Source organism: Mustela erminea, chromosome 18 (assembly GCF_009829155.1).
Source record: "Mustela erminea isolate mMusErm1 chromosome 18, mMusErm1.Pri, whole genome shotgun sequence".
In the NCBI taxonomy this organism is placed as follows: domain Eukaryota; kingdom Metazoa; phylum Chordata; class Mammalia; order Carnivora; family Mustelidae; genus Mustela; species Mustela erminea.
The window spans coordinates 31,600,310-31,625,992 of NC_045631.1; the positions used below are offsets into that span (position 1 = coordinate 31,600,310).

General features: G+C 43.2%; 1 protein-coding gene and 1 pseudogene across 2 annotated transcripts; one reads left to right on the plus strand and one right to left on the minus strand.

Annotated features, from left to right (window-relative positions):
* Positions 1 to 433: 433 nt before the first annotated feature.
* On the minus strand, positions 434 to 25,320 carry PCTP (phosphatidylcholine transfer protein). 2 transcript variants are annotated; one of them, XM_032320258.1, is made up of 6 exons: positions 25,043 to 25,320; positions 9,761 to 9,875; positions 6,837 to 6,916; positions 3,736 to 3,907; positions 2,758 to 2,825; positions 434 to 1,660 (listed from the first exon to the last, which is right to left on the minus strand). In XM_032320258.1, the coding sequence occupies exons 1-6, from the start codon at positions 25,181 to 25,183 to the stop codon at positions 1,595 to 1,597; spliced, it is 642 nt and encodes a 213-aa protein (XP_032176149.1). In that variant the 5' UTR covers positions 25,184 to 25,320; the 3' UTR covers positions 434 to 1,594. The 2 variants fall into 2 exon arrangements, with proteins under 2 accessions (XP_032176149.1, XP_032176148.1); XM_032320257.1 differs by having other exon boundaries at positions 9,761 to 9,878; positions 25,043 to 25,318.
* On the plus strand, positions 11,412 to 22,629 carry LOC116577866 (annotated as a pseudogene).
* Positions 25,321 to 25,683: the final 363 nt, after the last annotated feature.

Consider the following 25,683-nt stretch of genomic DNA (forward strand, 5'->3'; position numbering starts at 1 on the left):
ATATATGAGGTAGTCAGTTATTTGCATAAATCTATCCATGAGAGCACAGTGACTACGGAAGGGACAGGCACATGGTTGAGAGAAAGTCATAGAATGGTGTGGGATCTGCTGGAAAGAAATGCTGTCTTTTTGGCTCAGCATGAGCCTGGGAAGATGAAGGCCTACCTTTTGCTGTCAGCAGCAGTCCTGCCACCAGACACAGCCCAACATCAGAGATAACCTGAAGATGAATGTAGCCAGATTTTAATGTCCATTTGAGCACCTGTATCAACCCGAACATGAGGCCACTCTGCCCCTGGCCTTGCATGCAAGTGTGCCTAAAATTCTTATGTTCAAGTTCATTAGTTAGGTTGGATGTGCCATGCAAACAGATGAGACCTTATTGATTCCATCTCACAAAAGGAACAAGGTAGGAATAAAGCTGCAAGGAGGATATTTTTAAGTCATTCTGTGTTTATTGGTATTCAATTTATTTTTCCCAGAGAGAAGACATACAATCTGATGTATCCCATTTTAATAAATCCTCTGCTTCTGGATTTACATCCTTAATTTCTGTGACCTCTAATTAAGGCTCAGTACCATCACACAGTGGTTAAAATTATTCCCTGAGATCATTAAGGCTGTGCTTTTAGCCACAGAATATTTTGCCTTACCAAAATTCAGGAGAAAACAGAAAACAGGAAGTCTTTTGGTAGTAGAAGAGGCAGGCAACTTAGGTAGAATTCCTGAGAAAAAGTGTAGAGTCAGTTAATCCACTAATTAATATTTCCCTGACTGTGAAATATCGCTAAACATTCTAGAAGGGAAATTCATTTTATTGCCTAGAAAGACACTTTATCACAGTGCTGTGTGAGAGCATCTTGACTTTTGCTAACTGCCAGAGTTGTCATGATGCCTCAGTTTCCAATAAAATGCAGAGTTAGTACTAGTGGATGTGGGAAAAAGAAATCCAGATACAGATGATGAGAAAAAATGGTTATTACATTTAGTGCTTAGCCAGGCCTGCAGTGTTTTTTCAGAATGGTTTGAAGTCAGAACAGCTCATGATCCTCCACAAGTAGGAACGGCAGAGACACTTCCTGGATTACCACCTCAAACCCCAGCCAGATCAGCACACCAAAGCATAAGGCATACGGACATCAGCCAGTGTCTTCCAGTGTTGGTGCACGGACAGTCCATTTTGAAGGGGATGGGGCTCCCAGCAGCCCCCTCTGGGTTTCAAGAAGCCACATTCCGGGAAGGAGCCAGCTCTCCAGGATCGGCTGCTCTTGCATTGTCATGGTTCCTCCGCCCACCCATCCCCCTGAAATGGCACAATGGAATGACTGTGTTCTCTATTGAGGACTTCCCTTTTTAAAAATAAACAAGCAAAAGTTTCCCTAATCTGACCCATATTCAATAGTGGAAGAAGGCAGCCAGTCCCGGGGTGGGGAGTGGGAAAGGAAGCCAGGCGTCAGGCAAACACACTCAGGGACAAGGACGACGTGCAGGACAGTGTGCAGGCCTCTGAAGACAGAAAAGTGAAAGCAAAGTTGAGCGTCGATGGGCTGTGGCACTCCCAGATCATCGTTCCGTGGACACACGATTTCCTTTCTTAGGTTTTCTCGCGGTATTTCTGACAGGCTTTTGCCATATCCTTCAAGAAGTTAGGAACACCATTCTGCAAAACAAAGGAGACTGTCACTTCTATGTCTTCATGGTCATTACTCCTGATTCTTTAGGCTATGGCAAAGGTAAACAAAGATGACTCTGAGAATGATAAATATGACTGTCTGATTTCTGCAGAACATGACAGAAGACCCAAGGCACAGGTGAGACACTGTTACGTATCTTGGTTTTTGCTAGTAAAAAGATAAGATGATTTTGAGAGACTATTTTTTGAAAAGAAAAAACACAGGAAATGGTATTGGGTTGGACTTTTGGGATTCTAACCTAGTAATCATAGAAAGGACTTCTTTTACAGAATTAGGAAATGGTGAGGGTACGGGGCAAAGGGTAGACTATGTTATTTCTTAGTTCATGCTGAGCATTGTGCAAGACATTCCCCAGATACTTCCTTACGTGCCACTACTCTACAGGGTGGTAATACCCTCCCCATTTTCCACAGGGAAGAAATCAACAGCTTCCCTAGATTATACAGACAGAAGCAGGACAAGGACTCAAAATCACACGTGTTTGACTCAAAGCCTGTGCACTTTGCACTCTCCCAGGGAATGTGCTGAGCCCTCCCGGCAATAAGTAGGACTCCTACAAAGCACTGAATGGTTCCCATAAAGCCAGGTTCTCCGGCAGTCTCCAGCAATCCAGCCCCTACTGCAGCCCCCTCTCCTTACAGAGAAACAAAACAACAGTAACAAAACTGGAGGCTTCCAAGCTTGGACACATCTGGTTGTCTCTTGAGCCAGGTTGGCCTATCAGATTCCTCCCTCCAGAAGCAGACAGAGGTTCAAAAGGCACCATTTTTCATTTTTCCTACAAGGAAAAGGCTACTATCCAGAGGATGCAGAGTGTGATCCTGGCAGCGTCTTGCTGGTAGGAAGGGTCTAACATTCCAGCTAAGGATTCTTCTCTTTTGTCCCAGCCTTCACATCCTGGGTGTTGGCAACCTTAGACCCAACTGTAGTCACTCAACCAAGGTGCTTCATAAAAGAGCCTCATTAGGCCCGAGACACAGTGTCTCTTCTGTCTGACAGCCCTGTGGGCTAAGTCAACATTTGTCAAACACACTTCCCCCCCGCCTGCCTCCTGGGATCTCACCTTGGCGACCCAATTAATGAGCCAGGAAGGAATTTGGCCACCCGGGTTATCGAAGTAATAGATGAAAACTAGAAAGGAAAATCAGGAGGAGGAAAAATGTTAGAAAGACAACAATAAACCCTGCAAAGATTCTCCCTCTGTCTTCAGGTCCCAAAAGTAAGGAGGGAGGGCACATGGGATTCAGGAGAACTTCTCTCTTCTGCCTTGCCTCCCAGAATATGTATATATGTATGTGTGTTATATATATACACACACAGTTTTGAAAACATAGACACATGCACATTTTGCTGCTACTTATTAAATGCCTGTCAAGTGCTAGACACTTGGATATAGTCTCTCCCTTAATTATTTCTCTCATTAATTATCTTAATAGTACAAGGGAGTTGGTAAGATTAAACCCCCACTTATAAAGGACAACATGAAGACTCAGAGCAGTTGGGTGGCATGTCCAAGGTGACAGATCTGAACAGCTTCAGTATTATGGTTCAGACATTGCCTCACATACAAAGCCACACTGATTCCCGTAGGGCGAGTGGCTGGCTGCCCCTGCTCTACTCACAGCTTTTCTCTGTGCGGCTGGAACTAGAGGCAGGTAGGTCCTGAGTCTGCTGAGCAGGAGCTCTGTCCTCAGGGGCAGTCATGCCAGCCCCCTTGCCACTCCACCCCTGAAGCCTGATGTATGTATCCCCACAACTAGCCTGAAGTGAATTTCTACACCTCGTGGTTTGATTTCCTCTGGGCAATGCAAGAGTCAATAAAGAATGGGTTGAGTCAGATTTAAACATCTACCGTGCACTCAAGCCAGGTTTCTAGGGGTGAACTAAGTCTCTCCCCAGGTTTTGATTCCTTGTTTGTTTTATACTCATGCCCGTTCTCTGACCTCAGAGAATAAGCATCATGCATTTTACATGCCTAAAAGTCAGTATGGCCTACATATGGTGGCCCCAGCTGCTTTGCCAACACGCTCCCCAGCTTTACCTTTGCTCCCTTTCTTGCCATCACTCTTGATCACCAGGTTCTGCTTATACTGATTCACCCGGACCACACCAGACCTCTCAGGAATCTGTGGCACAGAGGTGCTCTGGGCCAGGACTACATGGATCTTCTGCCCGTCCATGTCCAGGTCTCGCCGCTGCCGGATGTAGATGTACTATACTGTTAGTCAAGGCATGATATCAATGCCAGCATTTCAGATGAACGAAAGGAAACCCTACAAGCCAGAAGCAAAATGAGATGATTCTATTCCTCCCAACTAGCCCTTGCTCCCTTTAATGGTTCCTCCATTTCTCAGCCCTGTGTCCCTACCTGCACTGAAAGACGGGCCCCATACAACCTGATATTCTCATTTGACAGCATGCATTACCTACTTGGGAATGATTCCTTGAGGCTTTCAATTATACAAGGAAACTACTCCTCCTTTCTTTAAGAAGGCACTATGAGATACGAGGGACTGCTTGCTCACCAACGGTGTGATTCTGCATTTGTTACTCAACCTTTCTGAAGCTGAGTTTCCCTCTGTAGGGAAAGGGTGCTATATTCCCCAGCGGGCAAGCTTAGTGGGGGCACTGGAGAAAGACTGGGGCAGAGCAAGTACTCGATAAACACTGGAGTCATTTCACTTTGTCCTGCCCTCCCGCAAAGCCCTGGTTAGTGACCTCTATGCACAGAAGATGGTCAAGCAATGTTACTCACACCTAGTGGTCAGAGGAAGAGCATGAGAACCCGAGTATTCAGTAAGCAGAAGTCCTCTCTGGGTTAACATTGGTTAACCAAGAATAACCAAGCCATTTCATCTCTATAAACACAGAGCACTCACTATGTCTATGGTACTATAATAGGGAAGGCAACTGACTCCTAAGAAGCAGTGAGAGTTACCATCTATTAAGCCCTTACCATAAGCCTTACATATAGCATCAGTTTTGATTCTGAAAAGGTCCCTCTGAATTTGGTGTAAGTATCCTCATCTTACAGATAACAATATTGAAGCTCCAAGAAGTAAAGAAATTTGCCAAAGATCCCATCGCTCAACTGGAACCTGAGTGCAAACCCAGATCTGGCTCTGAAACCTAGCTAGACTTTCATAGCTGGACAGACCTCAACAAAATTTTAGGTTTCACACTAGAAGTAATTCAAAGCCTAAACAATAATAATTTTTTTAAAACTCTAAGTATTACGTAATACACTCACTGTAACAGCAGCAACCATAGCCCCATGCCACCGCAGAATCTCTGCAGCACCCACGGGTCCCAGCCCTCACTCAGGCACCCTGCAGGATATGCTACTGCCCCCGACTCTGGGGACATACAAGTAAAGCTCTTAAATGTTTTGCGGGAGATATGATGTTGCTTTGGCTCTGGATTTCTGACATCAAGACCTTTTATATTTTCCTCAAAACAAAAATTGTCCCACTTTCTCCCAAAACTTGCTCATCTCATGTGACAGGTATCACCTGACACTTCATTGAGGAAAAATCAACCTGATGTATTGATTAAAACTTGGCAGAGTCTTCAAAAAGTTGAAAGGTCCAGCCTACCAGAGGGCTTATGACCAGAGAACCACCAGTTCACTGAGGCCCAGAGAAGTGAAGGGACTTCCAAAGTCACACAACAAATCAGAGAATGAGCTCACTTTCAGTCTGGGATCTTTGGTTCCAAACGAATGTTCTTTTCCTCTGCACTATTCTCTGTTCTCAAAAATTTAACCACTAGTGGAGAGACATGCACATAGAAAGGTTAAAAAACTCATCAGATTGTGTGGTATTGGAAAACCAAATACATAGAACTTGAAGTAGTCCCAAGTATCTACCCTAACACCTAACCATCAGTGTCACACTGAGGTCAGAGAGATGGGTCACCGCCTGATCAAGGTCACCACCTCTGGAAATAACTGGATGTGCTTCCAAACCTGCCTCTGCCACCCACTAGTTGTTAACCAGAGCAAAGTTCTGGACTTCTCTTTGCCTCAGTTTCCTTAACTGTGAAATGAGGATGATGGTTCTTACTTTGCACAGATGTTGGCAGGATCAGGGAAAACCACATAAAATCTGAGGGATTACTTAATCCACAATTGGTTGAAATACATACCATATGTTGTACAAACTACCTAGCAGTATGTGAACAAGAAATAAGTCCTTATAGAGTTTATAATCTAGTTGGGTCCAAGGAAAACACATAGACTTAGACACAAAAATACATACAAGCAATATACATAAAACACAGCAACACGCTCCTTCTCTTTCCAGAGAATAATTATGTAGGAAATACAGACTTATACAAAGCTAAAGCTAGAAGAGATCCCAGTGATCATCCAGTTGGGTGGTTTCCAAACTTTTTTTTTTAATCCACACAACCCTTTGTTGACAGGATCTTCTGTGGAAATTCAGTGTATAACATACCCTGCTGATGTGATTGAAGAGGACAGTGAAGGAGTGGAAATCTCACCTATCAGTCACCCTGCCCCCTCCCTGCTTGTCCTCAGATTTGCATCCCCCTTCCTAGGCTAGTCCTGAGAGGGCTTCTTAGAACCTTGGAATGTCAGCTAAAACTTCCCACATTCCATTCAACTGTTTTCATGGTAAATGAGGGGAAGAAACATACACCCAATCTGCAGAGCCAACAGTCAAGTAGGGATCATGTGGGATCAATAAAACAGGAGGGGAGAAGGGGAGAGCTGGAAAGTGGGGCCTGAATTCGAGTTCCCACTTGGCCAATAATCATCTATACTTAAGCCTCCATCACTTGATCTCTCTGGGTGCCCATTTCTACCTCTGGATTGACGGAATGTATTAAACACTCTTAAGTTCTTTCCAGGTCCCCAATTCTGTGGCCCCCAAATTTCAAGCCTTAGAACACCTCTCAGGAAAGTTTGAGCTGCCCTCCAGGACCACAATCACAGAGGCTCCACATGGTCAAGCCCAGACATCACACACTGAGGTCTCCAAAAGTCACATAAGAAGCAACAGTTTTAGCATATGCTTCTACAAGAATCAAGGACAATGCTGTCCACACCTGCTGGGCATGCTACCATTGGGCTATGGCCAAGGGGCACAAGAAACACAGAAAGCCAAGTAAGAAGGATACGTCTCTGTTGGACATGGGAAAAGGGTACTTCACTTGCCAGTAGACCACGGTTTCTCCATTGTATTCGTTTTCATAGAGTTCTAAGGAGAAGAAAAGAAGTTAATGTATCTGGAGCTTCTGGGCTCCAATTAAGCCTAGGTATGATGACCTCTGAGGATATGATAAACCACTAACTCGTAAGGCACGGAATTCTAGAAAAAATCAGACATTCATTAATGCCGAAAGTTTATTGTCCAACAGTAGAGTCTAGTAGACATAAAAACACAATAAAAAAATAAAAATAAAAAAATAAAAATAAAATAAAAATAAAAATAAAACAACTCAGCAAAACACGTGCACTGTATAGCACAAGCAAGATTCCCAAAAAGAACGCAATAAAACAAAATCAGGCATCCAAAAACGAATGTTCAGGTTTTAAAATCAGGGCAACCACCAGATGTCACTAGAATCCCAATAGTTTTGCTTTTGAGACCTTCTCTCTTTATATTTCTTAATCTTTTACAACTAGCCTGGGACTGAGTCACCCAGTCCAGTGTGTTCAGCTGGGAAAAGAAGGTTCCAGGGATGGCAGTATCCTTCCTAAACAGCTAGAAAGTGGCATAACTGTAGCAAACCCTGGGTGTCTTCCTTCTCTCCTATTTCTTTACATTTTACCACAGCTATAAGGACCAGAATTCCTTAATATTCCATCATTATATTGTGTGCAAATAGCAGCCGACTCTCAGTTGGAGAAAGCAAAGGAATTCAATGACAAGCACACCCTCTGACCCCAAGCTGTGCAGTAAGCTTCAAACTAACCATTTAGAGAAGGAACTAAGCCAAGGCTGCTGAAGTAACCAGGAGAACCCCTTGAGGAGCTCCTGAAGGGGAAATGCATTATTTAATTCAGCTTTTTAAAGAAAATCTATTAGAAGCAAGTCATGGATTAAAGAGCTTGCCAGGGCACTGGTGCCACAGGAGGCTAACAGCAGCCCTTGAGAGGAAGGGAGAAGTGGACATGTTACCTTTGCATGCTCAGCCTCACCTCCCCCCTCCTGGACGAGCAATCCCAATTCTCCCCCAGGGCATCATCCTTCCCCTCCTCCTCACTATGTAGTTTAAGCAGGACTCGCTCAGCATTAATTTCAGGGCTGGGAAAATGAGCAAGACATGGCCCAGTCATTTGTTCAGGGATGGTGCGTCTGGCCAGAGTCTAGCCTTGTCACTCTAACAAAGTTTGGGCCAAAAAGTGGTTCAGTAAAGGCTCTCAGGTAACTCACAAATATCTAGAAGGATCAGAGTTGGGCTTAGAACCTGAGGATTGTACCAGAGAAGCCAAGCTACTGTTGTGACTAGACTAGACACCCTAGCGTGAATGGCTAGGCTCTGTGGTATCTCCCCCAACATCAGGGAGATACATCAGCCCTACCATCACCAGGAAATTGATCGTGATGCTCCCCGCTTGCTCATGTTGTGCTCTCTCAAATTGAAGCTGCATGTTGTCTTATTGGCAACATCTGTATTACACCACTGAACCATGGCTGCTAAGGAGACTGGGACGGAGAACATCTGGCTTCTCCCCTAAATAGAGGAACATCACAATTCACCCCAGACAGGAATGATATTTGAAAACACTAAGAGAGCAAAACCATGACAAACATCCACAGGATGCCATGACAGCAAATTGTGGGAATCTGGCTACCATGAGTAGAAAAGTGGAATGTTCATTTCTGTTCCTGTGGGGTTATTTATATGGTGAGACTATAAGCCTGGATCATCTGGGGGCCATCTTTGCCATGATATAACAATCTGCCTGAGAACTGGGTCAACTCAGAAGAAAACTAAATCCGGATGGAGAAAGGATTTAAACATTAGATGCAGTGTCCTGGAGGTCAGAAACCCCTGGACTTTTTAATGCCATGAACTGATATTCTTTTTCCTTTTCTCACACTGGCATTTGTTAAGTTCTTGTTGCTTGCAACCAAGCACCCTGACTCTGGCAAGAATCTTTTCAGTGCCCCAGGGCTAGTTCTGCAGTTCTAGTCCTCCATGACTGAATGGTGGACGCCAAGCCAGCTCTAAGTGACAGGGGGATCACCTCTTTCATGCCTTTCCTAGTTGTCCATCACTTTCAGGGTCAAATCTAAGCATTGTAGCCTGGTGGCCAAGCTGGGCCCCTGGGGATCTGACCTTTCTCCCACCCTAGCTCTAGATTCTGCTATCCCAACAACCCAATAAAACCAAATTGCTCAGTTTTTGAACATGCCGTGCTGTTTCATGCCTTCCTTGCTTTACTCATGATGTTCCCTGGGCCTCAAATGGCCTCGAACCACTCACCCCCTTACCCTCTCAGCTTCTCACTTTCTCTCCTATACATGTTCTTGTTTTGTGTTTGTTGTTGTTTTTGTTGCTTGCATTCCTGTTGTTTCTAAAACTTTGATTCAACTTCCAAAACAAAGCTTGGACACTACCTCCTCCAAGAAGCCTTCTGTGACTACTTGGATATATGGGTTGATGACAAAATTACAGTGAGAACAAAGTAGGCCTCGGAGCAAACTGAAGAATGGCATTTGAGAGTATGCAAGGAATCATAAAGACATGTTTCAGCCTAGGATTCAAGACTTTCATGCCAAAATTAAAAATGAAACAGTAGAGATTAAACCAGTTGCTTTCTACTGGTTAGAATAACAACAGATTCTACTTTCTATATGACTTTAAAAAACAGTAAGTCGGGGCGCCTGGGTGGCTCAGTGGGTTAAAGCCTCTGCCTTTGGCTCAGGTCACGATCTCAGGGTCCTGGGATCAAGCCCTGCATGGGGCTCTCTGCTCAGCAGGGAGCCTGCTTCCCCTTCTCTCTCTGACTGCCTCTCTCTACTTATGATCTCTGTTCCTCTCTGCCAAATAAATAAATAAAATCTTAAAAAAAAAAAAAAAGTGTCACTCACCTTTAACATATTGGTCCCACTGTTTTCTGTAGTCTAAGTCCATATAGATATCTGCCAGCACAGCCGGTGGGCAATCATCCAGAATACCAAAGACTTTATATGCATAAAGTCCAGTCTGCTATAAAAACAGAACAGGCAGAAATAACCTATTGATTCCCAAATTGACAGACAGCTGGGTTACACAGCATATGAAAAACAGCTGTACTCGCAACACCATTAGTGACTACATCCTCTGTGGTCTTGGTGACATGATGATGAAAAAGCAGATGAGGTTCCTGCTCTCATGAGTCTTATATTTGCTTGTAGTCATTGGTGGTGGTAGTGGCTATAAATGCTATTTAGGAAATTTGAATAGAATATTAGGGAAGTTCTATATTTAGTGGTGCCTGGATTGGTGGGGTTGCCCTATGTAATTAGATGATCAGGAAAGGCTTCTGTGAGAGAGAACCTTTATCAGAACATCTTATTCTAAATATTGGGAGCCAGCCAGCCATGGAAAATTAAGGAAAACTCATTCCTGGTAGGGAGAGAGCCCTCAGACTGATGGACTGGTATGCTGAAAGAACAGAACGTCACAGGGTCCAGAGAACCATGGACGGGGGGAGAATGGTCAGAGCTGAGTTCACAGAGGTAATGGGAGGCGGACTTCAAAAAGGCTTTGTAAACCAGGGTAAGAGGTAAGGATTTTGTTCTAACTACTAAGGAAAACCAATGAGGGACTTTAATTGGGGGAAACAATAAATAAAGAGACGATTCTTGCTGCTTGGTAGAAAGTAATCATAAGGGAGCAAGGAGATGGATTTGAAGACCAGTGTAATGGTCCAGATAAGAGATGATGGGGATCTGAACGAGGAGGTGACAATGTGATGGAGAGAAGTCCAGTGATTTAGGGATATATTTAGAAGTAATGTCAGCAGGAAGTGCAGGCAGATTGCCTGTGGGTAAAGAGAAAAAGAAAAATTACATATTAGAACCTCTGCTTGAACACCCAGCATGGGAGCTCCATGTTCTAAGACACAGAAAAGTTGGGAAGAGGTGATTTGTGGGCTGTGGGGAAATCAAAAATTCTACTTTTGAGTTTGAGATGCTTATTAAACATCCCAGTGAGGGTGTCATATAGGCCGCTAGCATTCAGGGGGACAGGTTACTATTTTGGACATCCAAAGGTCATAATGGAACCCAACACATTGTTTTTATCAGTTCCAAGACAAAATTTTTCAACAGCTTCTTTTTTATTTAAGGAATTTGTGTATAAAGGAAATAACAGCAGTGTCAAATCACATTACTCCCCTTTATTCAGGGGAAAAAAAAAAACCATTTCTAGATTTGAAAGTATAAGAGAGTCTCCCCCCCACCCCTTTTTTTTTCAGGTGAGGCTGTGAGGTTCTGGGCTGGAGTAGGCCATGCTACACATTTCATTATCTGTCCAACAGCAGCTAACAATTCCTGACTCTCCCCTTGCCTAAAGGCTCTGTCCTTAAGATTAAACCAAAGGCTTTTAGATTAATTTCCATGCAAAAGCAAATAAAAATGATGCTTTTTGAATGACACATTATTCCACGTGCTAAAGAAATGTTACTGACTAGTGAACATGAATAAAACTATCCTCTGAAACCCAATGCCAAGGAGTTACATGAAGTCAAGAGGTAACATGGTGAAGCTTTCTAGAGATCTTGAGGCTGCAAGTGCTTCCTTGTTCAGGGAGTATAACCAAGGGAAATACACTTCTCAGTTCAGGAATCTCACAGATACATTAAAATACCTGGTAAGAAACAGAAGATGGCATTGGAACTGAATTCATAAAATTCTTCCAGATCTAGAAGTATATGACTTTATACCAAGGGTTTCCAACCAGCAAATGACAAACTAGTAGATCTGAACCCCTCACGGGCTGTGCCATGGATACCCCAAAGGAAGGGCAGACATCAGGAGAAACATCTCCTTCTCTCTTCTGTCCTTTCCCCTACACATACAGGAAGATAGTGAGGGTTTATACATACCCACCTGCTTATAAATCATCTTTGGAAGAGAAACCATTAGTTCCCTATTCAAACATATTGGGGCCCCACTTTCTGTACACACTGACTGAGCAAAAGGGATAATTATGTGTTGAGATGGTCATCTCAGCTCACATGAGTTAACTGGTTATCTGGATAAATTAAGACAAACTGTTTCCTTAAAGTGGTTCCCTTCCCCCTTCTGAATTTAGTCACTGACCTAAGTGACCTCAGTCCTATACATTTTACAAAAAAGAAAAACAGAAAGCCCTCTTAGGAAGAAAAAAATAGAACAATGTGATTTACGTGAATACAGAAGAATGAACTATTGTTAAAATTTCCTTTAAACACTCCCTTCGTGGCAGAACTGAGAAATGCCAGGACTCAGAGGAACAAAATACTTGGTACCACTTCCCTCACTTATCAGTTAAATGTTCTTTTCAAGTAATGTAGAGGCCACCCAAATTCTTGGATCAAGGCACTTTTTCGCCCATTATTTCTTCCTACAAAGGATCTCAGCAAATTGTCTTTAAAAACTGAATTTTTTATAACTGTAGAAGTAATATTCATTATAGGAGAAGTAGAACATGCCAAAAAAAGAGAGTAAGGAAAATAAAAATGGCATGTTACTCCATAATCCACAAAGACCTACTTTAATATTTGACATATTTAAGCACATAAATACTTGTGTATGTTACAAAATGGGAATGATACAGTTTGAACTTGTATTCTTATTTTTAACAAGCTATGGAGAGATCAAACCTAATTTAATGCTTCTCATGAGTCAACATCCCCAATATTTTTAAAATATAAATATTCCTGGAATAATCTATCATTTCATATGGACCAAGTTTGTCCACAATTCTAATTTTTTCATTACAAAAACTTCCTTAGAAGTTTGGGGGTAGAGGTTATTATCATTTTAAGGTTCTTTATGCTTATAAACCTTTAAGAAGTTTGTACCAATTTATACTCTTGCCAGTAGCACAGGAGCATCTCAAAAGGATTGGGTACCATTGTTTATACAAACAATTTGATAGGAAAAAAGCATGAAACTTAGCTTGATTTGGGCAGTTTTTATTACTGATGTGTAAGGTCTCCTTAAAATTGGAAGATGGGGAGGAGAAGTGAGCTGGGGGAAATCGGAGGGGGAGACAACCATGAGAGACTGTGGACTCTGAGAAACAAACAGAATTTTGGAGGGGAGAGGGGTGGGGGGTTGGGTGAGCCAGGTGGTGGGTATTAAGGAGGGCACGTATTGCATGGAGCACTGGGTGTGATGCATAAACAATGAATTTTGGGACACACACAAAAAAATTAAATTTAAAAAAATTATAAATAAATTTTTTCTGCATATATGTCTCTAAAATTACTAGTACTTCAATAAATGATTCCAAAAATGTTTAGGCAAGAGGTTACTGTCTTTCCTGAAGCTCCTCCAGAAACCATTTCTAAGCATGTCTTCATTTCTTTATCATGTTGTAAAACATGGTGTATACTTTTGTAATGCTCCACTTATAAATAAAGTAAAAATTATTCAGTGGTAGAGAATCAGTAAATATCTTCTGTAGAATACAATAACCAGAAGAAACAGAAGATTTCGCATAGCATACAGTACCTTCTTTCTTGCTAGGAGAACCTCTGTGGCAGTATACACAGCTAACTTTGCTGGTCTCCTATGCAGGTTTGAATATGGATGTTTGGAGCTGCAGCAGCTGTTTGTAATGAAGAGGTAACCAACAGAAGGATAAAGAGTAAAAAGATGCAAGCATTTTACTGGCATCACTGATCAGCTACACCAGTGCCAGCAACCACTGACTTCTGCCCTACTTTTTCTTTTTTTAAATTAACATATAATGTATTATTTGTTTCAGGGCTACAGGTCTGTGATTGATCAGTCTTACACAAATCACAGCGCTCACCATAGCACATACCCTCCCAAATGTCCATCACCCAGCCACCCCATCCCTCCCACGCCCCTCCCCTCCAGCAACCCTCAGTTTGTTTTCTGAGATTAAGAGTCTCTTGTGGTTTGTTTCTCTCTCTGGTTTTGTCTTGCTTCATTTTTCCCTCCCTTCCCCTATGATCCTCTGTCTTGTTTCTCAAATTCCTCCTATCAGGGAGATCATATGATAATTGTCTTTCTCTGATTGACTTATTTCACTCAGCATAATACCCTCTAGTTCCCTCCCCATTGTTGTAAGTGGCAAGATTTCAGTTTTTTGGTGGCTGCATAGTATTCCTCTGTGTGTGTGTATACACTCACAGACACACCACATCTTTATCCATTCATCTGTTGATGGACATCTAGACTCTTTCCATAGTTTGGCTATTGTGGACATCACTGCTATGAACATTGGGTGCACGTGCCCCTTTGGATCACTACATTTGTATCTTTAAGGCAAACATCCAGTAGTGGGATTGCTGGGTCATAGGGTAGCTCTATTTTTAACTTTTTGAGGAAACCCTATACTGTTTTCTAGAGTTCTGCCCTACTTGTTAAGTGAGAAAAATAAACCTCATTGAATTACTGTTAGTACAGTTTCCTGTGGTATTGCGATGATACACGTAAGAGAGGAAGATTTGTGTCATAAGATTCATATTTATATTGTGAGTCACATGGGTGTTTACCATGTAGACTTAAACCACCCTTCAAAGTAAATCTGCCCATAAAGTACACCATACCAGATAAATACCAAAAAGTCTTAAGTATATCCTATTCAAACTCAGAAAAGAAAAAGAGAAAATTGACCTATAGAGGAACATACATGTGGATTACACCAGGCATCTCATCAGAAACCATCCATGTAAAAAAAGAGTGGAGTAAAATATATAGTATACTGAAAGTAAAAAGCCATCAATTTGAATTCTATATCCAATGAATCTGTCCTTCAAAAGTGAGAAGAAATAAGTTTTTCAGACAAATAAAAACTGAAGGAATTCATCAGCAGAGACCTATTCTGGAAGAAATGTTAAAAGATGTTCAAAGAAAAAAAATGATAAGTCAGAAACTCAGATCTACATAACATAAAAAATTCCTGTTTTGGGCGCCTGGGTGGCTCAGTGGGTTAAGCCGCTGCCTTCGGCTCAGGTCATGATCTCAGGGTCCTGGGATCGAAGCCCGCATCGGGCTCTCTGCTCAGCAGGGAGCCTGCTTCTCTCTCTCTCTCTGTCTGCCTCTCCATCTACTTGTGATTTCTCTCTGTCAAATAAATAAATAAAATCTTTAAAAAAAAAAAAAAATTCCTGTTTTATTGTCTTCAAGCTTCTTGAAGGTATGAACTTTGTCTTACTCATCAGGTATCACCAGGGCTTAGCATAATGCCAGGTACACAACAGGTCCTAAAGACCACTTGAATGAGTACATGGACAAATATTTGGAGTTGTTTTGTTTGTTTGTTTGTTTTTCATTAACCCAAAGGTAGCTATGGAAACATGTCTATCCTAAACTAAATGGCAAGATAAGGTTGTTAGGTCTATCTCTAAGCTTTTTGGGGTCTTAAAAACACACTAAAACTCCCAGGCTAAAATTCAAAGATTCACATTTGCATGGATGCTCCCTTTTTTATATATTAATTTTTTAAAAAGATTTTATTTATCCATTGGAGAGAGAAAGTGAGAGAAAGCAGGAGGGGGAGAAGGTCAGAGGGAGAAGCAGACTCCCCACAGAGCCGGAAGCTCTATGCAGGATTTGATCCCGGGACTGGGATCATGACCTGAGCTGAAGGCAGTCACTCAACCAACTGAGCCACCCAGGTGCCCCGGATGCTCCCTTTCTTACAAGAATATATCCATTTGTGGGGCACCTGAGTGGCTCGGTCATTAGGCGTCTGCCTTCAGCTCAGGTTGTGATCCCACGTCCTGGATGGAGCTCCGCGTTGGGCTCCCTGTCCAGCAGGAAGCCTGCTTCTCCCTCTCCCATTCCCCCTGCTTGTGTTCTCTCTTCTACTGTCTCTCTGTCAAAATAAATTTAAAAAAAAAAAAGAAGAAGAAAAGAAAAGAATATATTCATTTGCATAATTTCTCTGAAGGATAAACTAGCCTCACAAAATAATGTCAGGGGATGGTGAGCTTGTGAAAAAACAAACTATTCCCACTGGAGGTCCACTAGAATTCTCCTTCTGCCCACACATGGTGACTCTGATGTCAAAAGAAGGTTGGAAGACCAAGCAAGAACCTTATTTCACTCTCCATTGCTCCAATTCAGCCCTGGTTCACCCTGATATTGGTATGGTATCATGACCAAGGATCCAGAATGTCCAGATCCTTACTGACAAGTCACTTCTCCTCTCAAAGGGTGCCCAAGGCCCAATGACAATCAGATTTTTATTAATAGTCACCTCCTGTGAATCCCATATAGGAATTTGATGAAAGACAGGGTAAGGGCACAAAGCGTGGCTTATATCTAGAGACAGAAGGGGGTGTCCTAACCCCTCTACTATCATCCCCCCAATTTAAATCTTGGGACCAACATTCTCATACAGTCTCATACCACATGTTCATCCTGAGAGAAGTGAGGAGGGGAAGACCTGAGGCTCTGACACATCCAACCAGTTGTGTGCTCAGGAAGATGGAAAAGGACGAGGGAGAGAGAGTATGAGCAAGAAAGCGTAAGAGCTGGCCTCCATCTCTACCAGGTAGAAGCATGCCACACATGGGTGCTCTGCACTCAGACATGGCCCACTAGTAAAATATGACTTGGTAAGTGTCTCAGGTTCAATAACTGTTCTATCACTCATGGTGATAACTCCTCTTCCCTTAGCAGAGAGGCAGAAGGGTGAGAGAAGGGGCAGAACTGTCCTAACATCTGGGAGGCACTCATGACGCAAATCAGATTATGATATCTCCTGCAGGGGTGGTACTGAAAACTTTTCATCCACGGAGATAAATCTGTTCGTGTGGGAGTTTAATCTGTGTTTCCCTCTGAAAGGCCAGACTTTCTCTTACTCAGCCTGGCTAAACACAATTTTCCTAAGAGTGCTGGGGTTTTGTAATTCAGTAGGTGCACAGCATTGAAAAGAACAGTTCCTGGAAAAGAACTGTCTGCTCCTCACCACACTCTTTGATTAGAAGACCCGATGAAAGGACAGAGGCACAATGCAGACAGTCGCTTCGCACAGTGCCACACATTCAGACTTATAAATGTTAAGTCAAGCCATTAACCAGATCAGCTCAGACCACTATTCGCTTGGTCTAAATTGAAGTTGTGAAGCCCTGCAGACTGCTTTCAGACTGTCTGTTGGCATGTCACAAGGTCCACTGGGATGGTAACACAGCCCAAAGCTCCAACAAGACCTGACTGTAGATCACTGGGAATGCTTTTGTAAGTGGCCTGTGGCCCTTCTCTACCCGCGGGACTGACTGCTCAGCACAGCTCAGAGGTCAACATTCACTCCCAAGTGGCCACTAACTTAAAAATCAAGAAGAGTGAGACATCAATTGGACATTGCTTTTGTCTTACAATATTCCTTTTTCCACTCTCACCTTTCCATTTCTACATCTTCTGTAAGGTACTCCCCTCCTCTTGACATCAGAACCCCCACCCTCTGTCCCTCAACACCATGCTGGATGTCCCATACATCGGTGATACTCAAAGTGTAGTCCCTGGACTGGTAGCTTCAGCAGCACTTGGAAACTGGTTAGAAATAAAACACCAACAGAAGAAGAAAAAGAAATATAATGCAAACTTTCATGCCCCATACCAATCCACTGAACCAGAAACTGGGAGTGGAGTCTGGATTCTTAATTTTAACAGACCCTGTGGGTGATTCTGCTGCATGCTGAAGTCTGAGTACCACACTGCCGTATATCATTTCATTTCATGACTGCTGAAAGGTCAGTATCATCCTGAAAGGTAAATACTGCCCTTGTTTTGTAAGAAAAAGTAACTTTATCACCTGCTAAAAAGTGGGGCCTGGCTCCTGGCTAGTCTCCAACCCTAGCTTTACCCATCTGTATCCTTCTGGCTCTCCCAGGAAAACACGGCAAGCTCAGCCTGGCTCAGGGACTCACACTCAGCATTCCCTCCACCATGGTGATTTAAAACCCAGCATGTCCATTTGAATCTCATGGGAAGGCTTAATGTTAAAAACAACAACAACAAGTCATTTTATTATGAAGAATTTCAAACACACACAAAAGTAGGGGGGAAAAAAGTAGATGAGCCCCAATAATGAAAGGGGAATTTTTCCAAAGGACTACCCAAGCCCCAACCCAGATCAATTAAACCCGGGATTCCAGGATGGGGTATTTATGTCTTTATAGCTTTCTGGGTGATTCTAATGTGCGTGAGCTTTGACAAACATTGTCTGGTACCTTTCTGCTCCAGAAAGTTGCATGATGCCTTCTCCCACTTCATTCTTATCTCCACTCAAATGTTAACCTCTGCAGAGGGGCTCTCCAGATTCCCTTATCTTAAACACATCACATCACCCACAGCTACCACTGCCACACCACCTCTCTATCTCTTCATCCCAGTTTACTTTATTCATAGCATTTTTTACCCAACATTTCATTATATACCATGCGTTTACTCTCATCAGTGAGTGTCATTCATTCAAACAGTGTGTGCGTCTTCCTGTTCACTGCTTATCCCCAGTGCCTGTGAGGGATGGGAGGCATCTGATGAACATTCTCTGAATGAAAAGATGGATGATAGTGGACATAATGGGGATTTTAACCCAGGACAAGCTGCTTCCAAAACCCATGTTCTTCCCATAATACCACATGGCAGCTTTGGGCTGGTTTCCCCCAGTCTCCAGAAAGTAGCTCTTGCCTTGAACCAAGCTGTAAATCTGGTGCTGAGCTTACCAAACAAAGTAGGCTGGTTCGTGTCTAGTTACCAGTCACAAGGTCTCGTGCTGCTCACTTCACGACTCTGGGTCTTATTTCTAACTATAAAATAGGTAAATAAGCCTGTCCCTACCTACCTTCCAGATTGGTTTACAGGGATAAAGGAAACTTAACACGTGACAGCATTAAATTAAATCACCATGTAAAGTTAAGTTATTCATATTACTACCTGGGGAGGAGAAAAAGAGAAAAGAGAATGGAAACAGAGCAGGCAAAGGGAGTACAGAAAAGAAGTGAAAGGAAAAGATGATGGTGTTGGACAGAATGGTTTCAAAGAAACTTTCAAAGTCCAAAAATTCTGTGATTTAATAGGAAAGGAGGAAATTAAAAAGTATCAAAATACTGTATATCAAAAGTAGCCATCTGTCCAAGAACATGATTCAGAATTAGTTATCTACTTTTAAAAAAAAAGCTATAATCTTTTTTAATTTTAAAAAATAATTTAATTGTTACAGTGGAAAACTCAAATGCCTCTATACTTACTTCAACCTTTTCAAAACATGTAATAAAAGATCATCATCAGAGCTCACGATGGACCAACATAAATGGCTAAACATGATCCAGATGTAGGCCTGGCTTTATTACAATGGGGATACTCATCTACAGAATATGGTCCTTGGGGCACCTGGGTGGCTCAGTCTGTTAAGTATCTGCCTTTGGCTCAGGTCACAATCCCAGGGTCCTGGGATTGAGCCCTGCATCTGACTCCCTGCTCAGTGGGAGGTGTGTTTCTCCCTCTCCCTCTGCACCTCCCCCACTGCTTGTGCACGCACTCTCTCTCTCTCTCTCTCTCAGTCAAATAAATAAATAAATAAAAATCTTTAAAAAAAAAAAAAAAAAGAACATGCTCCTTACACAAATCATGGTAAACACTTTAGATAAAGAGGGTCCCTTTTGCATAGGCACTACATGTAAATTTACTCCTGCAAAACTCGAGCAACCCAAGATTTACCAGATTACCCATCTCAGTTTCCCTTTATGGGTCTTACAGATGCCAAGAAAAATTTGAATAACTAGGGGCGCCTGGGTGGCTCAGTGGGTTATGCCTCTGCCTTCGACTCGGGCCATGGTCTCAGGTTCCAGGGTCAGGCCCCGCATCGGGCTCTCTGCTCAGTGGGGAGCCTGTTTCCCCCTCTCTCTATCTGCCTCTCTGCCTACTTGTGATCTCTCTCTGTGTCAAATGAATGAATAAAATCTTTTAAAAAATTAGAGTAATTAACAAGAAAATGGGGAAAGATGGGGGGACTCAAGGCACTCATCTCAACAGAGTCAAAATCTTTAGATGGCTCTTTAGAAACAGGATGAATGAAGCAGATACTGATGGGGTTGAGGCAAAAGGCTTAATACAGCATCTTCGAAAGTTAGGGACCCCCTGGTGGCCCTTCAACATTAAAGGGTCCCAGATAAGTCCACTCTGTTTATCCCAGTTGTTGGAAAGCAAAGACAACAGTAAAAAACCTTACCTGAACTCACCTGCACAAATGGTCAGGTAGATTAATCAAGATGAAGATTGACAGAGGGGCCCCGGTCTTCCGGTCTGACCCCCAGCTGGACCTTGGCCTGAGGACCCAAGGCCATATGCACTCATGTGGGTAAAATGGCTTGGGTGGGTAGAAGAAAAGACATGTAACAGTAACATGAAGAGTGAATTAAACACCACTGGCGCATAAGACAGATAAAGGGCTTTGGGGCAGATAGGTGCAGGTCTACCCAGACTGTGAGGCAAGGTAATTTCACTTTTGATAAGATGTGGTATTCAGAGGAAAAGATTTCTTAACTAGAAATTAGAAGGAATTCCTTTCTGGGAGTAAGGTAAAACATGGGAGTCAACCTGGAAAGAAAATGAAGCTTTAAGCAAAGTGGGCCAGACAGCAAATAATGCTGCTAGAACCCAGTAAGGATTCTAGGAAAGGGCTCATACCCTGACCCAACAGAGCCTCTTGCTATTTTAATACAGATGGAATTCAAAGTGGCCATGGATGGCCCTTCATCCTAGCTGCTGAGGCCCAAGGGCACACCTAGTAGAATCCCATAGCCCTTTAAACTTTAGAGCAGTTACCTGGGAGCACCTGTGATTTACATCAGTGTAGCATGACCTCCCCCTCATCACAGAGCAGGTTGAAATAAGACATATACTATGCTTAGTAAGGGTGGGAGCTATTCTAAAGACCACTGAAATCCTCCCACCAGAGGGAAGCGGGCCCTGCTACGGAAAAATACACAATGAAAACAATACACAGTACGAAGCCAGGCACTGCCTCAGCTCACAGGCACAAAAGCAAAAGAGCACAGATCCATTGGAGGGGTAAATAGTAGAGTGGTCTGGGCTGGCTAGAGGACAAGGGATGTGCAGATGAGTCAGGGACAAAAAGCTGGAAATGTAAGTTGGAACCAAACTAGTTCAGTACAGTCAATAATTTCTGACAGTACAGCTTACCATTTTTCCAACTTTACAAAATCACAAAAGCAATATGAATTTAGTAGAAACTGTACTTTGAATTTGGAATTTTGATCTTTCCCAGGGCTAGTGATACGTGGTACAGTACCTTCTCCTGTTGCTGAGCAGGGGCTGTGAGCCACAGGGTCGACAACTGATACAACTATTCTGCACCCATACGATCATTGTTTCTCACTTTCAGTACACTATTCAATAAATTACATGATACTCAACACTTCAGTATAAAACAGGTTTTGTGTTAGATGTTTTAGCCCAACTGTAGGTTAATGAAAGCATTCTGAGCACAGTGAGGATCAGCTAGGCTAAGCTATGATGTTTAGTAGGGGAAGTGTATCAGATGCATTTTTTTAAAGATTTTATTTATTTATTTGACAGACAGAGACCACAAGTAGGCAGAGAGGCAGGCAGAGAGAGAGAAGGAAGCAGGCTCCCTGCTGAGCAGAGAGCCCGATGTGGGGCTCGATCCCAGGACCCTGGGATCATGACCTGAGCCGAAGGCAGAGGCTTCAACCCATTGAGCCACCCAGGTGCCCCTCAAATGCATTTTTGACTTAAGGTATTTTCAACTTATGGTGGGTTTATCAGGATGTAAACCCATCATAAGGTGAGAAAGATCTATATAGCCTACATGGCAGCATTTGCCTTCTTTCAGAGAGGGAGAGCAGAAAGGAGCCTATTTATAGGACAGGTATGGAAGTGGACCGCTGAGCTCTGATTCCAATTCAAACCCTCAGCAATCAACCTCTCTACATAGTCCTTTTCATATAGGTAAAAAAGGTGATAATTACAGTATCTTATATTAAGGATGACGTGAGGCTACTAGGTATCTATTCACACAGGATACAAAGTGCTGACTGGAAGAGGCACACGCAGCCCAACGTCTATGGCAGCATTATCAACATAGCCAAAATATGGAAAGAGCCCAAATGTCCATGGACTGATGAATGGACAAAGAAGATGTGGTAAATATACACAAAGAACTATTACTCTGCCACCAAAAAGAATGAAATCTTGGAGAGGTGTCATTTCTCTTCAGGCCCTATGTACTCCAGTCACGGCATGATGTTTGTTCACAACGACTGCAAGGTGTTCAGATTCTGTAAATCCAAGTGTCATAAAAACTTTAAAAAGAAGCAGAGTCCTTGCAAGTTCAGGTGGACTAAAGCATTCCGTACAGTAGCTGGTAAAGAGCTTACAGTGGATAATTTATTTCAATTTGAAAAACATAGAAATGAACCTGTCAAATACCAGTGAGAGCTGTGGAATAAAACTATTGTTGCAATGAAGAGAGCTGAAGAGATCAAACAGAAGTGCCAAGCTAAATTTATAATAAATGGATTAAAGAAAAATAAAGAATTAGAGAAAGTTCAGGACATCAAAGAAGTCAAGCAAAACACTCATCTTATCCAGGACCCTCCTGCAGGCAAAGAAAAGCACCTGGAAGAAAAAATGGTGCAGAAATTACAACAGGATGTGGACATGGAAGATGTTTTTTTAAAAATCTCACTAACTCTTTCTATAAGCGCTTTTAAAAATCTCCTTAGGAGACTACGAACTTCTAAATCATCAATTTATATTTTAAGTAAGGTCACGCAAATGAAAGGTAATTAAAAACACGTCTCTCCGACATGGATGGAACTAGAGGGTATTATGCTGAGCGAAATAAGTCAATCGGAGAAAGACAACTATCACATGATCTCCCTGATATGAGGAAGTGGAGATGCAATGTGGGGGGTTTGGGGGTTTGAGAAAAATAAATGAAACAAGATGGGATGGGAGGGAGACAAACCATAAGAGACTCTTAATCTCACAAAACAAATTGAGGGTTGCTGCGGGGGAGGGAGAGGGTGGTGGGATTATGGACATTGGGGAGGGTATGTGCTATGGTGAGTGCTGTGAAGTATGTAAACCAGGCGATTCACAGACCTGTTGTACCCCTGGGGTTAATAATACATTATGTGTTTATAAAAAAATTTTTAAATTATATTAAAAAAACCCATGTCTCTCCTACATTGCTGTCATTATGGATGTTAGATTGCATCTCCATTGTTAAACCCACTCAGAGTTGCATTTATGTAAGTCATCAAAATTCTCTTTGTAAATACAAGTGTGGACATAAAATGGTCCTGCCACTTAGATAGTGGCACTAGGCAGATTTATGTGAACCAACGACAAAAATTCATGGCTAGCAATATGTAAAATAAATTTTCTTTGCAGTAAAAAAAAAAAAAAAGAATGAAATCTTGCCATTTGCAACAATATGAATGGAACTAGAGTGTATTATGCTAAGTGAGATAAGTTCGAGAAAGACAAATATCATGATTTCATTCATGTAGAATTTAAGAAACAAAAGAGATGAACAAAGGGAAAGGCAAGGAAAAATAAAAACAGAGGGTGGCAAACCATAAGAGAGTCTGTAGTTAAGAGACTGGGGCTGCTGGAGGGGAGGTAAGTAGGAGGATAGGCTACATGGGTGATGGAGGGTACTTACTAGGATGAGCACTGGGTGTTGCATGTGAGAAATAAATTACTAAATGGTACTCCTGAAACCAATACTACAGTATATTCAAATTAACTAACTTGAATTTAAATAAAATTAAAAAAAAAAAAAAAAAAGACTGATGTGGAGAGTAGGTCAATACCTATAAAGCACTTAAACACTTCCTGGAACATAAGAAAGCCTGCAATGTGTGAGCTATTACACTAGATAGTTTTAGCAGTAATTCTGCAACCAACAGTGCCACTGAAAGCAGAGTGGTTAAGACCCCAGGGTGTCCTTCCGGTGCTTGAGCAGACTGTAACATGTAGGAGGGCAGGGATCAGAGAGGTGGAAGGCCAGGAAGCTAGTTGAAGAGGTCACGGCAACTTTAGGTGAGAGGTAGCATCCGAAGCGGCAGCCACAAAGAAAAGAAGAGGGAAGGGAAGTGGGCCAGTTACCAGAATGTCTGAGCAGTCACATTGACAAAACCTGGCAAATGCCTGAATGTGGCTGGTAAGGAAAATGAAATAGAAGAATAAAGGATTTTGTCTGAAAGGATGTCCATTTTTGCACCAAGCCAACGACTGAAATTACACTCGGTAATTAATTCTGCCTGCTCTGGGCTGTGAGCTTGTTCATCTTGTACACCCTGTGGCTCTGCTACACACACACTCAGAATGCCTCCTTACTTCTCTGCCAGGAAGCCTTGATTTCACTTACCCTGCCTAAAGGTGACTTTTTAACCCGTGCGTCATGCAGCTGCTGTCACAGGGTAACTGATAACAGATCTCAGGTGCACTGCAATCTTTCCACCTGGATAGCTTGCTACCTAGCTTCAAAGCTAGCTACCTGGTTTCAAAGGCCTCTGGGAGCACCTGACGACTTGCTTAATAACCAACTCCATTCCTCCTGCCCTTTAAATTAATCTTTCTCCTAAAGCTTCAGACGAATGTATTAAGTGCATCTTGCAAAGATGCAGCAGCCGTGAACAGAAACAAGCCACTAAAATGGGAGATGACAGTAGCTTCCTTCCCAGGCACGCTGCTCGGCACTCACACTATCATCCTGCACACCCACCCAGTCTCCGAGAAGCCCAGTCTCCTTGCCACCTATATGCAAACCCTAAGGCTCCCCCCCCCACACACACACCAGTGGCACCCACCCGGAAGGGGTACCTACGTCCCTCGCAGGAAAGTGCATGAGGCCAAGACTCAGGAAACCCACGTTTTAACTCCCCGCTTAACTTCCAGAGGACCACTCCCCCTACTTGATCCAAAGCCAAATGCAGTGCTCGGGCCCTCAGACCTGAGGTTGAATTGGATGCACTCCCCGCGGCAGGGGACAGTCAGCTGCAGGCACTTCCCCCTGTGTTCGCTCCTCCCAGCTCCGCGTGACCAATTCAGGTCCTGACTTCCGCGGCCGGAACCCCACACTCCCCCGGGAAGCGTGCCCCTGGCGAGCGACAGCCCAGGCTCCTCCAGCGGGCCAGATGCTACCTCGTCCAGCCGCCTGTAGATTTTGAAACCTTCGTGCTCCATCAGCAGCTCCCAGTCATTCCCAACCTGCCCGAACTGCTGGAGCTCGTCACAGGCCTTCTGGAACTGCTCCTCGGAGAAGCCTCCAAACGCTGACTCCATCTTTCCACCGCCCCGGGTTGTCCGCCAGCCGCCGAGGCCACTGACCTCTGGGGTGTGCGTTCGGGGCGGGCCGAGAGAGTGGTCCAGCGTGATTGGCAGGGAACAGAGGCTTGACGGGGAGCTAGCAGGACTGCGGGGAAGGAGGAGCCTAGGGGGAGGCGTGGTCACGGAGGGGCGGGCTCAGAGAGGCGGGCGGGGCTGAGCTGGAGACTGCAAGGATGGAAGGGAAGTAAAATCGGAAAAATATTGGACTCGATCGTGCGGGAGGACAGAGGGGCTGGGGAAGTGAGGAGGCCTCTCGACAGAAGGGAAATGAAAGAAACTAATGTCACTTCAGAAACCTCTCCGTAGCCCATCTCATACTCCTCCCCACCCCCATACCCTCCAAACCTGCTTGGGTTTCCCTCCTTTATCTTCTCTGCAGAAGGTAGGGAAAGCCTCTGAGGCGATGGGTACACTCGGGAGGTGAGAAGGACAGAGCAGATATGCTTGAAAATCTC